Source organism: Pestalotiopsis fici (genome assembly GCF_000516985.1).
Source record: "Pestalotiopsis fici W106-1 unplaced genomic scaffold PFICI_Scf_6, whole genome shotgun sequence".
NCBI lineage: Eukaryota > Fungi > Ascomycota > Sordariomycetes > Amphisphaeriales > Sporocadaceae > Pestalotiopsis > Pestalotiopsis fici.
Window position 1 is genome coordinate 836,015 of NW_006917096.1, and position 16,660 is coordinate 852,674.

The following is a 16,660-nucleotide window of genomic DNA, read 5'->3' on the forward strand; positions in this document are numbered from 1 at the left end:
CTTGTTCAAGTATACTGTCGAAAATTGCATGTATTCAGAGTCAACGCAGTGCTAGGATTCAGAACAATGTTGCCGCCCTTTTGGACTCTTCTGCTCTTTAGCGTCTCCATAAGGTGCGAGAGCTTCGACTATGTGATTGTCGGCGGCGGAACGTCTGGCCTCGTGCTCGCGAACCGGCTCTCCGAGGACCCCAGCGCCAGCGTCGCCGTCATTGAGCCCGGCCCCGACGTGCGTGACTACTTCAACGTGAGCCGCATCGACCTGCAAGGTCTAGACTATATCAATGCCTCCATCGACTGGCAGTACAGCTCGGTGCCGCAGCCCGGGCTCGCCAATCGGTCCTTGCTGTACCACGCCGGCAAGGCGTTGGGTGGCACGAGCACCATCAATGGTAAGTGTCTGCGGCGCAGGTCATATGGGAAACTCTGGCGATTGACTTGACTCCTAGGCATGGTCTATCTCCGTGGAGATGAGGCTCAGTTCGACACCTGGGAACGACTGGGTAACGAAGGCTGGAACTGGGATAACTTATTCCCATATTACAAACGTTCCGATAATTTTACCCTTCCCTCGCCCGAGCAGATTGCTGCGGGCGTCACCTACGAAGAAGAGGTCCACGGGAGGGACGGATTTCTGGTGACGGGTTTCCCCAATGGACTCGGCAATAGCACTTTCTATAGCGACTACGAGCAGAGCTGGAATGAGCTTGGTCTTGCTCATAATCCTGATGTCTTGAGGGGCACAACTGAAGGGTTTGCCATTCACCCCCAGACTCTGGACCGGGACGCGGCCGCGAGAGAAACCGCTGCTCGTGCCTATTACCTCCCAGTGGAGGATAGAACCAACCTCCAGGTGATTCAGGGTACTGTGAGCAAGTTACTATGGAGTGACACACCGGACGACGACATTATGGCCTCGGGCGTCGAATACTTGACCCCGTCTGGAGAATATTCGACTGTGACAGTTGCAAAGGAAGTAATTGTCTCCGCAGGCACACTGCGTAGTCCACTGGTGCTGGAAGCTTCTGGGATCGGCAATCCCGAGTGAGTTGAGAGATTGCTGCTGGACTGATGGACCTGCTGACGTGTATATGAATTAGTATCCTGTCTGCTCATGACATTGGCGTCAAAGTCAGTTTGCCGGGCGTTGGCGAGGGAAGTAAGTACATCCAAAGCTTGAAAGTACAGTCTTGACCATGCTGTGGCCGGAACTTTGCCCCAGGCGCCGGGTAAATGGAGTTCTTGCCGTTGGAGATTTTTCCCCCATAGATATAGTTCGATTCATTCGACATATCCCGAGAACACTCGCTAACACCAAATCTTGCAGTGCAGGACCAGCAGATCGTGGGCCTCACCTATCTTACCAGCCGAGACATATCGGGATATCATCCCTACGTCACTTTCGTCTCTGCCCAGGATGTCTTTGGCAATGAGACTTCTGCTACAGCCGAGGCCACAGATGCCAAGATAGCCACCTGGGCGCAAATTGTTTCGGATGCCAGCAACGGCGCCATCAGCACGGAAAATCTCGAGACAAGATTCCGAGCCCACCACGACATGATATTCAAGGATAATGTCACACTGGTTGAGATCATGCCCTACATTTCGTCCAATGTCATTGCGGCCGTGGTCTGGACTCTTTTGCCCTTTTCCTGGGGCAGCGTCCACTTGAGCACACCCAGCGCGGCCGACTATCCCGTCATCGACTCGCAGTTCATCTCGGTCGACTTTGACATTGACGTCTTGACGGCAGCCGGGCGCTTGTCGCAGGAGTTGTACGGCACGGCGCCGTTGAGCGAGTGGATCGCCGGGCCCGTGGAAGGTGGTGGTCCTGCCCCAGGCGCCTCGGACGAGGACTGGAGGGAGCACATCCTAGGCACTGGTAAGTTTTGTCGTCATTATCCCACCCTCTCCCAAGTTCCAAAACCCAGTAAACGTAATTCGTTTCTCCACCAACACGTTCTCGGGCGCTAATCAGGTATGCTTAAAAATAAACAGCAACCACGACGTATCATGAGGTGGGAACATGTGTCATGCTGCCGCGCGAGCTCGGGGGCGTGGTGGACTCCAGGTTCAAGGTCTACGGAACGCGGAACGTCAGGGTTGTGGATGCCTCGGTGATTCCTGTGCAGATGAGCGGCAATCCCTCGGGAACCGTGTACGCTGTGGCAGAAAGAGCCGCCGACATTATCAAGGCAGACGGCTGTGAAGCCTAGTGTACATGGTACCCAGATGGTAGAGTTGTTAGGGTCAACCAAGCGTAAAGGGGACACACAAAAAAGGTGTCCTTCATGGATCCCATCCGGAGACCTTTGACGTACTATAACAAACAGTCCTACCCCTGTTACCATACTTTATTGTAAATAAGCATGAGGGGTCAGTTGCCAACTTACCCAGCGTCTCGGAACTTCGGCTCATGATTGCTCGTATTGTGAGACTTGGCAGTTTGTAATATCAAAGCTCGATGGAGTGGTAACATTCATAAGGCTGACTGGCAAAGATCTCGATTCGTATAAAATAACGGTCAGAGAGTAGTTGCACGTCCAATACCCACATTAAGCAGTCCACTTTGGGTAGCCTATGATCAATACTCTGGAGTAACTGTGTTTTATGAGAGATAGCTTTCGTGCTTATTTCGCTACACTTTCATAAAAGTATATTGGATTCAACTTGTTCGATATGGTGGGATTCCATAGATTCGACGGACGTTAAACACTACGGCTGTCGTGTGCTCTGTAAATCGGCAAGCCACCTGTCAGTTGTAACAACTGACAGACGCATGAGAAACAGCAACTTTCCACTCGGAAGTGAGTATCACCTACTATGTACATCGTCCCATAAAAAGATACCCAACCAACAGCCGGATTAAACGTGTAAAGCGCCAACACGTAATAGTGGTAACCGCCATCAGGTACAGTAGTGCTTATATATAGTACTCTTGGCACATCACACGGAGGAAACTCGAGCAGGAGCAAAAGTGATCGACAAGGGATTATTCTGGTAGAGGGAGTTGGTTTCACAAGATGGGACGTTTGTTCACATCCATGGCGATACGGGCCAACAGCCATTATTTCAGTGGTGGAGTCGATACAGTGTTAGACACTGTACGAACATATCCACTGCCGCGTAGCCGTCCCCAACATTAGAACGAGAACAGAGTCTTCCAATATTTCCCCCACCAGGATCGCGACTGGTTTGTCTTGGCATCATCCTCCGCCTTGGCGTTGCCCCTTGGTATCGCTGATCTCCTTTTTTCCTTTTTTCCTTGCATCTCTGCTTATTGGCTTGCAGACGGGGTTTTTCTTGGCCTTGGGTTCTACAACGGCTTTGTGTCATGTCACTTTTATGAATCAAGAAACTGAGCACACGACCAGCCAGGAGAGCACGCGACCAGTTTGGCAGATCAGAATTTCAAAAGACAGCAGAAAATGCATCCGAGAGTTTGCTTGCACCGAGTTTGGCAAGTATGCGATAGGGCTGGACATGAAGCATCAAACAAACCAACAAGGCATAGCACAGCCGCAGTGCCTTGAATGGGCAAATCTTTCTTGTTTCTTCTCGTGTTATTATTACACATTATACTACAGCGCCACGCGCATACTCCTTTTGCCTTGGCAATCGGGTCGTCGGCATTCCAGTTTCAGCTTATGCGATCATCGTGAGGAACGCATACAGCCAAGGCAGCGTTTGCAAGAGGGAGAAAGTTGTGATGAACAACCAGCTCGTGAGCTGCAAAATTCGATCCCTTCTACGTCGGATGAACGATTCGTGAAAGGCAATCCGCGTCTTCCCTCGAAACGGGCAGGGGGTGAAAGAGTACCAACGAGAGGTAGAGATAAGTGATGGACAGAGACAAACAAAAAGAATACCCACTTGGGGTCTGCGAAAGTCGCTGACGTCGGCACAAAGGTCCATAACCAAAAAGAAAGCCATGACCCCTGGATGGCTGTGAGAATTGCTTGGCGGGCTTGGCATTTGTGGCATCCAAATCTCAAGAGGCAAAGCTTATGCGGAATTCATCAAAATTCGATCATTTTTTTGGTTACCATGTATGGCCGCTATGATAGCAGCACTATCCGGTTGTGACGATAGTCGCAATTCAAGAATACTGGGAGGCAGAAGAGAAAAAGATCCATTAGCCTTTTCCTCTTTTTGCCTTCACATGTAGATACCAACAACAACATGCGTGGTTCATGGCTTTGGGCGCAATGTAGAGAATCTTTTGCGACGTGAGGCGGCGAGTCATTTCGTCCCGAGATAGGGCTTTCTCATTCGGATGGCAGTTCAATTCAAAACCACCCACCTGCGGCGTGGCCCAGCGGAGCATAACTAAAGTCCGAGTGAGATGCAATAGAATTATTGGCAACCAAGCCACGGTACGGGCCCTGGGGGTTGTTCGCTTTTTCACACGCGGCTCCGTAAACGGTGGGAAAATCAGACAATCGTGTCTCTTGTTAAACTCTCCTGGTGCTAGGGGCAATGGGCAGTCGTCAACATCGTCTCCCCTGCGTACGTATGTGTATTTTCGGAAGCGTTTCGGCTAACCCCAGGTTCGTTCACGCGCGGTCAAGCGGTGGGATATGGGCCTTTCTTGGCCGCGCGTCCCGGACTGATAATCATCAAACATTGTTCTCACAGGAGCCGGTAGCAAGCACCCAGCCTCCCGGGGCCTTTGCAGGTGATCTAGTAGAAATTAAGCAATTCGCAAAGTAAAGACCTTGCATGTATGGGTAGTATTTGCTGCATACATGCACACACATTCTAGTGTACATTTATGTGAGTTGACATTGCCCCCGCTCTGTATATAGGTAATGTAGGCGATTTGGTTACACTACAACCATGTCCTGGGGGTTTCTCCGCAATCTGTACAAATTCCACATGCAATATTCGTGGGGGAGTTGATGTTTAAAGATTCAAGAGCCTACAGTTCATACAAGGTAGTATAGATATTCCTTAGATATCGTCTGGTCACTGTGCAGCAGCGCAAACTACTACCCATAACTCGGTTATAGCTTGAAAAATTGCTTCAGCCACCCAGCCCCAACGGGCGAGTATATACTACCACATACGTACTCCTCACACACAAGACGACTGCTGCGCCATGATCGGACTGGTTCCATGTCTTTTTTAGCCCCCCTCCAATCCTGGTAACCTCAAAAAACGGTCGGCGGGAACAGCCTTGGATGAAAAATGACTACTGCAAGCCTTCACAAGCTGTTGATTTTTCGGATGAAAAGAAAGACGGACCAGTGAAATCCTTGCTTGCCAAACACCAGACGAGAAGGTGTATGGGAGATCCTCAGCATGCCGCAATGCAGACATCAGGACAAAAAGCCAGCCAAACGTTGTTTTACCCATCGTTATTTGTTTTTTTTTTTTTTTTTTTTTTTTGCTGCAAAAGAGGGAGTGGATATAGAATTGCCCCCTTTCAATTGATGGAGTCGAGCCATCTAGAGTTCAAATAAAAAAAAAAAAAAAAAACTTAATCAATTTTGCTTGACTCTTTCTCTCTGTTTCCCGCTTGCCAGGTAGATGTAAGCTGGTCAATGAATGTGTAGTGTGGTGTACGTAGTAGTATGTGCGTACGCATATTCCCATTACCTCCGCTCGGCGCTAGAATCTGCTCCGACACAAGGAGTACGTAAGTCTTGCTAAACGCAGATCGACATTGAACGTCTCACATTTTTTCTATTTTCCCATATACAGTCAGTACTAGGTTGGGAGTTACCCGTCTTGTACAATCCATCTGATCTGTGCTTTTGACTTTCTTTGGGCATTCTAAATGCTTATCAATAAGTGTGAAGTGAATAGTGCAATATACGTGTAACGGTCGCATACCAAAGTAGCAACTCGCACAGCTTCCCAAACCACCTCAGTCTGTCCCGCCGGATACTGACATCATACCCAGTTTCGGGGTTATTAACGGTAGGGCCGGAAGACTACAATCTACATTAGATACTACTACTGCTACATTACCACTACAAGACCTCCTAACGTAGTGCCAGACTGACGGGCAAATGCAAGCCTCACGCGGGCGGCTACCGCACTACTTTAGGCATGGACTGGCGAGCAGGGGGGGTGTTTTCTGTTGTGAGGTTTCTTCGTCTCTCTTCCATTTATTCATTCTATTGCCAAGTCCACCTTCTACTGGTCTGCTATCTCCGTCCGTCTCTACATTAGTGTAGTACTATTAACCCAAGAGCTACTACTGCTCCTGTCAGGGACCAAAAGAAAGAAAAAAAAAAAATTGGGATGGATTGGGCTTGGGCTCTGCTGTCGTGTGTGCGTGTGTGGAGGCCCCACCCCCTGTGACCCTTGTCCACAGTGTGTGGCATGGACGTACGTATGCTCGCGTGCTCAACTTCGTCCGTCGCAGGGGATTGCCAACCCACTCAGCCAATGAAGCCCTCTCATCTCTTTCAACGCCCCGTTAATCCAGACAGAAAGGACATGCGAGCCCAGCTCGGGTTTACTCGCATATCAGCGTAGGTAGGCAAGTAGTAGGTAACCAAAGCCACCCGCGCGCGCGCGCGCAAAAGGTCCAGCGAGCAAGCAAGCAAGCCGCAGACCAACTACTATCCCGGCCCGGCGCCTGTCTGATGTGTGCTCGTGCTCGACCATGTACCTTGCTGATCCATGATTGATACTGGAGACGGGCTCCTCTTTTTCGATTGAGTAAAAAGGCTGTCTTTCTTGTCTTGGCCAAGAGTCCAGAGGGTCGTTCGGTCAGTCAATCGGTCTGGTCGGTCGCGTTGAATAAAACCAAACCAACTACCCTTCCTCTTTTCTGTGGAGGGGACCGTCTATCCATCTCCTATTATTATTTGCAAATCCCTCTTTTTTTATTTTTTGCAAACCTCTTGCCTCCCATACGCCAATATTCCAGGATCCCGCTTAGACTAGACAGCGTCGCCTGATAGAGAATAGGGTTGTCTTCTCATCTCACCAGTGTTGCTTTTCGTCAACGTTAATCGCAAAAGTCCCCCAAGGCTGCCGCCCCTCTGTCTAGGCCGCCCACACCACGTGCCTCATTACCTCGACGAGACATCTGCCAAATCTACAATTTAGACTTGCGACATACAACAAGAATCTTGCTCTGCTAGTCAGGGGAATCACCTGCAGATCCGAAGTTTGCCAAGGAAAATCCAGGGACTTCTTTTTTTCCTTTCCCTCTATCCAAATCGTTTGGTTGTGTCACTAGGAAGTCAATCAAACCGAGCCGACTTGATTCTGCCGTCAAATCTTACCATCCTCAGCGACGAGCCGTTTGCCTTTTTGACTTCCCTCTCCTCCTTCACTGGAGTCAAAATACTTGGCTGAGATACCAGTCGAGAGCTATTAGATTGATTTACTGTTTTCTGGGAAATCTGTAATTTTCCGGCATTTTCCACACAATCATGCGTCTTCTTCAGTCGATATTATTGGCCACTCTGGCCGTGGCTCCCATCGCCGCATTATCGAGTGACATGGAGAGGAGGATAGTTGGCAGAAATAAGCCCCAGCAAAAGAAGCCCGACACAAAATACTTCCACGAGCCGGGTGGCGACAATGAGCTGGGCCACTACGACATTCGGTACTTCAAGAAGAAGGTGCCCTATGAGGAGCACCGACCGGCGCTGCAGCATCTGATCCGGTCATACCTCACAACTTTCCGCAACTTGGGTGTCGAGACGTGGCTGGCGCATGGTACCCTGCTTGGTTGGTGGTGGAACGGCCGCATCATGCCCTGGGACTATGACCTCGATGTTCAGGTCTCGGCCGCAACTCTGCACTACCTGGGCAAGAATCTCAACCGTACGCACCATGAGTACACCTACACGGATCCCAGCACGGGAGCCACGATGAAGAAGGAGTACCTCCTCGACATCAACCCGCACCACAGCGACATTGGCCGCGGCGATGGCCAAAACGTTATTGACGCGCGATGGATCGATCTCAGCAACGGCATGTTCATCGATATCACCGGACTGGCAGAGCGGGAACCGAGCAGACAGCCTGGCGTCTGGAGTTGCAAGAACTACCACAGATACCGGACGACGGAGCTGTACCCGATGCGCCAGACTGAATTCGAGGGTGTGCCGGCTACCATTCCCTACTCCTTCGATCGTATTCTGGTAGACGAGTACGGCTCCAAGAGTTTGGTAACCACCGAATGGGAAGGGTGAGTCTATTTTTACTTGCTGATGTCGCTCAAAACATGGCGCCTCTTGCTTTGTCAATCCAAAATACTAACTTCACATCGACAGACACCAATGGAAGCCGGAACTCAAGGAGTGGGTGAAGAAGCCCAAGCCCGAGGGACAGCAAGTTGTGGGCCAGCCCGCCCAAAATGGCAAAACCGGCCATTAAATCGTTCTTTCGCCATGAAACCGATCCGAGGTCCTCTCGAGGACAAAGCAGCTGTGATGCTGTGATGAGTTATGAACTACACGGGCCAATCTTTCAGCTTGACAGTCCGAGTCGTGTATTGTGATGTTTTCCCTTGCATTCTACAACGGACAGACGAAAGAGAAAGAAAGGGAGAAAGAACTTCACACGACTGAGACTAGGGCAGCGGGCATTTATATGCAACCATGTCCAAAGAGGTCACATCCTCACATTACGCCACCGATCATGAACACAGAGAGAGCGGCAACCTAACACCAACACCGGTGTGGGGGAAAACCTAGACCAAACCACCGGGGCCGATCAACAGCCGCACGCTATTCCAAAAATCGCCAGCCTCCTCCGCCTTTTTCCCCAATAAACATGAACAATACCCAATACACGATACATCTCGCAATGGCGTCATCGGGTGTGGCGTCGCGCCGTCATCCTCTTTCTATAAGCTGAAGCGGTCTTTCCAGCCAGCCTCAAAATCTTTACAAAAGAACCCCATCACACTCCAATTTTAAGGTCTTCATTTGCATAGTCACGGCGTTTTTCTCAGTATTCCAAAAGGGACTCCATCCGAAGTCTTGGACAAGATATCCTTGGATTTTTTCTTTCTTTTCTTTTTAATATAAACCTTGTGCGATTTGGCAAATGAGAGCGGAAAACATACCCTGACCACTCCATGACGAGAGGTAGGGAAGAGGAGAGAGATGAAGAAGAGCATCATTGTATATACGTTTTGGTCGTTTTGCATCGAACATGGGCGGAAAGCATTAGATACCCCTTGATCGGAATCGATGTTCAAAAATTCTTCTTATGCATGAATACACACATCTACTATAACAGCTCTGCATCTTGTTGCTTGATATTTGTGCTGTGTCCGGATGAGAATTCATGGGACCTGCAAGAGATATGTACACGTTGTTTGTCGTATTTGTAAATGTTCGAAAAATTGCAACGCTTGCTGTTCAACTATAAAAACACGTTTGGTCATATGACAAACCAGAAACCCTCTAGTGACGCCTACCCAATGTTTCAAAATGCGAATCGAAATGTTGAGTCTTCAGATGTCCGTCTTTCGCCATGTACTCTTGTCTCGGCCCTCACAGAGCATACAGGTTAGGGGTTTTCCTGCCCCGGATCAGCTTCATCATTCTGCCTTCTCGAGGCGTCTGTCCTCCGTATCCTCTCCTCGGCGGCTTCGGCCAGGACCTCCCTGATACTCCGACCTCCCGCCGCCCGGCTGCCACTCGGACCGCTGCCGAGCACAAACTCGCCGCCAGTCCAGCCGCCGTGGTCGTATGCCACTTCCTCACTCGGCTCGTAGAAATCGCTCTGCGCCGAGATGGACCGCCCGCTGGACTTCCAGTCGGCCTGGGCCACTTCTTTTTCAATCTGGTGACACAGGTCCCAAAACTTGCGGTCGTGGTCGCCGTGCACATTGTGCGTGAGCTCGTGGCAGAGCGTCTTGCGAATGGTCTTGTAGTCGCGGTAGCCGTCATAGGCATCGGTGCGCAGGCGCAGCTCAATCACCTGGCCGCGGTTGCGGTTCAGACCCAGCAGGCGCGTGGTGCCCTCGTGGTTGCTCTCCGTATTGCTGAGCGGGTCCATCTCGGTGAGCAGGCCGACCGTGTACTGCCGCTTGCGCATGACCGATACGATACCCGGGTCGGCCTTGAGCCGCTCGAGAAACTGCCGCGAGCGCTCCGGGTTGGGTAGGTAGCGTAGCGGTTCCACCTTGTGAAAGGTATACTTGGCTTCGTCCTGGAGCTGCTGCGCCGTCTTTTGGGTTCGGATCTTGGGCTGGGCGCGGCGCTGGGCGGCGTAGACTGCTTCGCGGGCCGCGGCGGCATCGAGGGTCTTGTTCAAGTCGGCAACATCGCCGGCCGTCGTGCCCATTAACTTGATGGGCTTGCGATTGTCGAGCTGCGCAACGGGCAGGTTTGGGTCTTTAAACGGCGCCTTGAGCAGGCCGAGCTTTGGGGCGATGAACTTTTGGTTGCTTACGGGGATGGACAGCTGCTCCTCGACGGTGTTTGCCAGGTCGGTGATGGTCGCATCAGGTTCAAGTTGGAAGCTGTGTACCTTGCCATCATGGCTCAGGGTGATGGAAACTATTTCCGAAGTTGGCGCATCGGGCGTTGAGTCGGCCATGATACTCGCAGCTCTCTGTTGTATAGCGACAGAACCAAGTAGTGCAACAATGAAAGTGCACGGCTAGTTGAATTGTCAAGATTTCAAGGTTGAACCAATAAAGAAAGATATACTGGGAACAATAACAGAAGCGTTGAAGAAAATGATTAACTCCTGGCGTGAAGGAATGGTCTCCCTCTGAATACATTCAGTGAGCATCCCTCGAAGCTTCTAGTGTAAGGCAGCTTTGTAATACGTCAGAGGGACTATCGCGGCTATCGCCAGGAACACCAATCGCCGCCAAGCTGATAAACCATGGCCGCTCATTGTGACCTAGGAGTCAACATATTCGAAGCAAACATGTAAGTCCTCTCTCTGTAGAACAGTCAAGACGACTCCCCATCACCAGAAGACTGAAGACGTGGCGTATCATGCACGCTACATTCCATGAATATCCTAAAGGAACCTGGAAGGGAAGATGAAGAATGCTGCAGGCAATGTTCATGTTCATGCACCAAGTCCAACAGCCCCGTATGGATTTGCCCCGACAGGTGAGATCAGAAGTTTAGGGCGATCGACCCAGGGCTGCTGCAAGCCTAGGGGCTTCAGCAGATGCTAGCTCCGGCAACTGGAGCTCGATGTTCTAGGTAGATTAGCCCCCTGTGCTGCTGTGGCTTTGGCCTGCCAAATCTTTTCCTCAGGGCCAGCCACAACCTAAACTGGGATTATCCAATCAAACGTGAATCGCGTTCGTGTCCTTTCAACAACAGCTACTACTCCGTACTACTTACGACGACAAACAAAAGTGTCTTTTTTGGCATCTTTGCTCTGACGCAGCCACCGAGCAATCTACTTTTCTGCCAGTCTCACCCACCATTCGACTTGGCTGAGATACCAACGACCGCCAAAAGCGATAGTCACGACTCAATCACCTGGTGCAATCGATTGAATCTGTCCAACACCTCTAATCGCACAACTCGCCAAGCTCCGTCGACGTCGGATTCGACCAACATCGTGAAAAAGAGAGGGAAGAGCGCAGCTTGCTGCACAACACCGCCATCATGTTAAACGCTTTCAGAATTCTGGGAGATTTCTCCCATTTGGCCTCCATTCTGATATTGCTGCACAAGATGACGGAACTCAACGTACGAGCTGCTGCCCATGCCATTTAGCTCTGGATAAGCTAAGCTAACGACTGAATTCAGGGCTGCGCCGGTATCTCGTTCAAGTCTCAGGCTCTCTACTTCATCGTCTACATCACTCGATACCTTGATCTATTCAGCACCGAGTCGCTCTACAATATCATCTTCAAGATTCTGTTCATCGGCAGCCAGGGTTACATCATTTACCTGATGACCACCAAGTACAAGGCCACGACCGACCCGAACCTCGATACCTTCCGCGTCCAGTATCTTTTGGGCGGAGCTGCCGTCCTTGCCATCCTGCTACCCTACAAGTACACTTTCAACGAGATTCTCTGGGCCTTCTCCATCTGGCTCGAGGCTGTCGCCATTCTACCCCAGCTCTTCATGCTGCAACGCACTGGTTCCGCCGAGACCATTACGACTCATTATCTGTTTGCCCTCGGTGCCTACCGCGCCCTGTACATCCCCAACTGGCTCTGGAGGTACTTTACCGAGCCCAAGCATCATGTGGACTGGATTGCCGTCGTCGCTGGTCTCATTCAGACCGTCCTCTACTCGGACTTTTTCTGGATTTACTACAACAAGGTCGTCAAGGGCATGAAGTTCAAGCTCCCTGTCTAAGGGCGTTTTCTCAGGAGAAAACAGCTCCACATTTCCAAGGATCGGTATAAATGCACAACTTTGAGTATTTATGCCAGATTATTCACATTTTCCCCCATGAAGCAACGACTTGCCACAAAGATGCCGGTCTCAGGGGTAAATGTGAAAAAAAGATTAGGTGGCTTGTACCTCCCCAATTGTCTCGAACTCTAAACAATTCAATACCTTGCGAAAACTTCAACCTTGTTTCGAGAAAGAAAAAGCCCAGCGTGCAAGTTTGCGCGGGAACTGATGAGGATCTTCATTGGCGTTGATGCATGATGCAGGATCGAATATCAGATGCATTTGGCTTGGCGTTTTGAGAATACTGGACTATTATTATGATCATGGTCAACTCATGGCTGTACAATAGCAGCACGACAAAACGTGCCATCGCAAGAAGTGTAGCGCACGATTGTCTTGCGGCACGATTTTTCGCAGACTAGACTTGACTTTTTGACTTGGCCATGTATATAGTGGAATGAAACGGAATGCCCATTCATGAATGAATGAATGATTAGCATCAAAGGCTATGTACATTAGAGTTGATTACCCATTACAGGGCAGTGATGGTGGTGATATGTTACATGGTTGTCATTATCATACATTGGCATCCACTCATGGCTTGCTCCAGTGAGCGCTGTTGAGCCCATCTGAAACTTTCCCCAATTTCATACCCTAGGAAAAGAAAAAATGGAGTCTACACCCTAGTTTTACCTGATGACGAGGCCGAAACCCACTCTGCCGTCCTGCCTCTGCTCATAATCAGCATTGCCCGTGCTGCGACTCTTGCCATGGCTCAGGCCCGACGGGCTCAGGGGCGCCACCACGGGAGGTGGCATGGCTCTGCTATTGCCTCCATCGGTCCGGGGGAACAGCGTAAAGCGCGGACCCGGCGCGCCGACGTAGATGCCCCCGGCCGTCAGCTGCTCGGGCGGAATCTCGATGCGGCCCAGACTGCTGCTCCGTCGTTTCCGGAGATGATGGGGCGGCGCCGCCGCCGCGGGTCCGCCCCACGGACTCGTTGGCGTCAGGCTCCGCCGGCTGCTCTCGGGCGTGTGCCCGTTGGATGACAGAAACGTGAACCGGCCCCCGCCGTTGGGATTCGTATTGGTATATGTCGACCGGAGGCTCGACGCCCGACTCGGCCTGTCGCTCCCTAATGTTGTTGTGGTTCTGGCGGTTGCATTGTCGGCTTGTTGTGTCGTGGTGGTGGCGTTGGGCGGGTCCAATACGACTTGGTCGATATTGAACGCCATGCCCGACGGTCCAATGTTCAAGTCCAGACCGGCCGTTGCCTGCGCCAGTCCTACGGCGCCCAGCTCACCTGAGCTGCGGCTTAGTCTGCGGAGGGGCAGGGGCGCCGCGGCCTTGTGGGTCATGTTGCTGCCGCTGCCGTCGCCGCCTCCGTCACTGCTCACGGGCGATACATTGTGCTGGTCCCTCAGCTCGCGGTCCGATTTTGTCAGTCGCACCACGGTCCTCAATGGCGATTTGGGCGGTGGCGAGAGCGGCGACATGAAGGCGGGCGAGGCCAGCGGTACCTCGAATGTGGAGCTGTAGGGGCTGTTTGCAGAGATCCCAGAGAGGTGGTTATACGGCCGTGTCGGTTGGGGCGTTGAGAGGTAGTCGCTCGATATCTGGTTGGCGTTGCCGAGACCACTACTAGTTCCGGCATAGTCGTCATAGCCTCCTGGTTGGGCTGCTCGCTGGGAGAGATCGGAACTCGAGCTTTGTTGCTGTAGGAGAAAACTGATATTGTCTTGGCCATTGTCGGGCACATACTGTTGCCTGGTGGCCAGATTTCCGTACGGCGAATAAGGTTGATACACAGGTTGTGCCGGGACGTTCAAACTGGGGATGGGCGGAGGCTGCGAGGTCGTCTCGGGGCCCCAGGATCCCCACGTGAAGCCCGATGTGCTGCGCGGGCCCGTGGTCGCGCTCGGCAAGGGGTTGAGTGCCAGTGGTGAGACAACGTCGCTGCGTCTGCGTGGCAGAGTGTCGGATGAAGGCGTCCGGTCTAGAGGCGGACGCTGGAATGGAGAGGATACCTGTGAGATTGGCGCCGAGAAATAGGGAGTCACACTGCTCAAGCTTCTTTGGGGCTTGTGCGCATTCTCGCCTCCTTGCCTACTTGTACTTCCCACCCGCGCTACCGCGATTCTCTGGCTTCCTCCTTTGCTTCGTCGTTTCATTAGAGATAACTTGACGGGCGCTGGCTCCTCTGGCATTCCCGGACCAATCTGTTCTGACCCATAGGTCATGGGATGAAAGTCGAGGCCATGGGAGGTACCTTCTCCAGGAGGGTACAGGTTGAACTGATCTGATACCCGAGGACTTTCTTCTGGCAGTGGGGGCAAGCTTGGGCGATGTGATGTCAATGGTCCCTTTGGCCCGTCCCTGGACATTGCAGGCCCAGCTGCTCTCGACTGGACAGACCAGTTTGCCCGCTGCTTTTCGTCTCGGCTCGAGTACCCCTCTGCCCTTCCCGTCTCGTCGTCGTGGTCAATGGCGTGCAAAACAATTTGGTCGTTGTCCTTGTTGCCGTTGCGCAACTTTTCGAGATACTTTTTTTCTCGCTTCTGGCGGCATAGCATAACCCCGTATACCACCAGCAAGGTGAATATCGCTGTTCCCACGATTGTGCCAATCACTATGGCAGCAATTTGACTTGGGGTCACTACGAGAACACCCGAATCATCTGTGCTTCCCGAAGAATTGGGCTGTACAAGGTTGTTGCTCACGTCCTGTGGCCGCTGTCAGTAGGGATATTTCGAGTGTATAATTGTCAGGGACATACAGCAGTAGCAGTCGGCATGGTGGCGGACGGCATCATGACTGAGGCCTGTGAAGACAGACTAGCCTGGACCGCAACCACAGCGCTCATGGCACTCGCTGCGGCGCTGGAAGACGCGGCGGCCACGGCACTGCTTGCGCTCAGAGCCGCGCTAGAACTGGCCGCCGCTATAGCACTGCTGGCACTTGCGTTCAGGGCATCCGTGACGGCGTTTGCAGAGGCCACCGCCGAGGACGCCGACGCTGACGCGGAAGCCAGAGCTGAAGAGGCCGACGCTGATACGGCACCGGACGCCGCTGCCACGTCGGCCGAAGATTGCGAGGACAGAGCCGACAATTGGCCCTGAAAACTGGCCGAGACTGAAGCGAGGGCCGAAGCGGCACTGCTTGTCAACGACACGCTTACTGACGATGCTAGAGGGCCCAGTGTTGTTGTGGTTGTCTGTGCTGGGTCGCTGGGCGGAGCAGGAGCCGCCGCTGCCGGAGCCGCCGCCGCGGGCTCTTTTGGTTCTGCCTTTCCAACTTGCCGCTTTTGTGGAAATGGCTTCGACTCGGGATTATTCCTCCGCGTGAGAGTAGATGAACCTTGAATGACACTTTCCGAGATTGTTTGTGTCTGCTCGGCCGACCTTGGATTATCCCTTTCCACCAAATTCACCAGCCCACGGATTGTCCTGCTCCCCGTTGTACCCCTTTCCAACATATTACTACCATCGTCTCCTCTGTCACCTGCGGAAGCAACCGTTGACGAAGCCAGCAGTAGGATACATGTAATTACACCAACTTGGACCATCTCGATTCATATCGATATCGCGTTACGAAACCTCGAAGGGGAAAAGTCTGTAGCTCCAATGAGTTTGCCGTCGCGGTCCACCTAGATGTGATCTATGGATAATTCCCGAGACTCGGCAAGATTGGTAAAATTAAAACAGGTCGGCAAACCGAGGAGAGGGAAAAGTCCAATAACTGAGAATGTACAAACAAGCGTGGGTATAAGTTGGAAAAGAGAAGCGCACAAAGAAATGCTCCAACCTCTCGGCACCTTGGACGGAGGTATCCCGTGTATGCTGCGATTAGACGACCTTAAGACTATAGACGGGAAACTGTCCTACACGGTTGCCAGGCGAGATGAGGGATGTCGTGCTGGCCTCATAGGTCGATGAGCACGAAATAATGCACAGTCGAGACCTCGAGTCACAGTAGGCAAGTAGCTGCTATGGAATGACTGTCAGCAGCAATGACATTTGTTATGTCTGTCTCTCAGAGCCGTCCCATCCACGCATGTGCCGCGCTGTGTTTAAGTTCCCGAAAAAGAAAAGACGATTATCTTCACGGATACTTCCCGCGCCCTCCCAGCGAAACCGAAATCAAAAGCTCGTGCGACACACATGAGAGCGGGATCCATTTTGGCTGGCACCAAAAAGCTCTGGGCGGCCAATTCTTGCCTTTGTTTTCTTGCTTGTCGACGATTCATCCCAATTCCTAGACAATCCAATCACGAGTCAAGTCCACCACATACTCGATCCGGGCACTGTTGGAAAAGCGCCAGCCCCAAACCCGGGTAGTCGGGCTTTG

At 51.9% G+C, this 16,660-nt stretch overlaps 5 protein-coding genes across 5 annotated transcripts; 3 read left to right on the forward strand and 2 right to left on the reverse strand.

Annotated features, from left to right (window-relative positions):
- Positions 1–66: 66 nt before the first annotated feature.
- On the forward strand, positions 67–2,215 carry PFICI_08727 (uncharacterized protein; the record flags this gene model as incomplete). The annotated part of the gene is made up of 5 exons (XM_007837308.1): positions 67–391; positions 449–1,043; positions 1,100–1,158; positions 1,327–1,881; positions 1,998–2,215. 5 exons carry the CDS (start codon positions 67–69, stop codon positions 2,213–2,215), a joined length of 1,752 nt encoding a protein of 583 aa, XP_007835499.1.
- Positions 2,216–7,396: 5,181 nt separating this feature from the next.
- PFICI_08728 (uncharacterized protein) lies at positions 7,397–8,348 on the forward strand (the record flags this gene model as incomplete). Its single annotated transcript, XM_007837309.1, has 2 exons — positions 7,397–8,160; positions 8,246–8,348. 2 exons carry the CDS (start codon positions 7,397–7,399, stop codon positions 8,346–8,348), a joined length of 867 nt encoding a protein of 288 aa, XP_007835500.1.
- A 1,143-nt stretch (positions 8,349–9,491) lies between these two features.
- Positions 9,492–10,526, reverse strand: PFICI_08729 (uncharacterized protein; the record flags this gene model as incomplete). Its single annotated transcript, XM_007837310.1, has 1 exon — positions 9,492–10,526. One exon carries the CDS (start codon positions 10,524–10,526, stop codon positions 9,492–9,494), a length of 1,035 nt encoding a protein of 344 aa, XP_007835501.1.
- Positions 10,527–11,566: 1,040 nt separating this feature from the next.
- PFICI_08730 (ER lumen protein retaining receptor) lies at positions 11,567–12,271 on the forward strand (the record flags this gene model as incomplete). The annotated part of the gene is made up of 2 exons (XM_007837311.1): positions 11,567–11,650; positions 11,711–12,271. The coding sequence occupies 2 exons, from the start codon at positions 11,567–11,569 to the stop codon at positions 12,269–12,271; spliced, it is 645 nt and encodes a 214-aa protein (XP_007835502.1).
- A 731-nt stretch (positions 12,272–13,002) lies between these two features.
- Positions 13,003–15,878, reverse strand: PFICI_08731 (uncharacterized protein; the record flags this gene model as incomplete). Its single annotated transcript, XM_007837312.1, has 2 exons — positions 13,003–15,036; positions 15,090–15,878. 2 exons carry the CDS (start codon positions 15,876–15,878, stop codon positions 13,003–13,005), a joined length of 2,823 nt encoding a protein of 940 aa, XP_007835503.1.
- Positions 15,879–16,660: the final 782 nt, after the last annotated feature.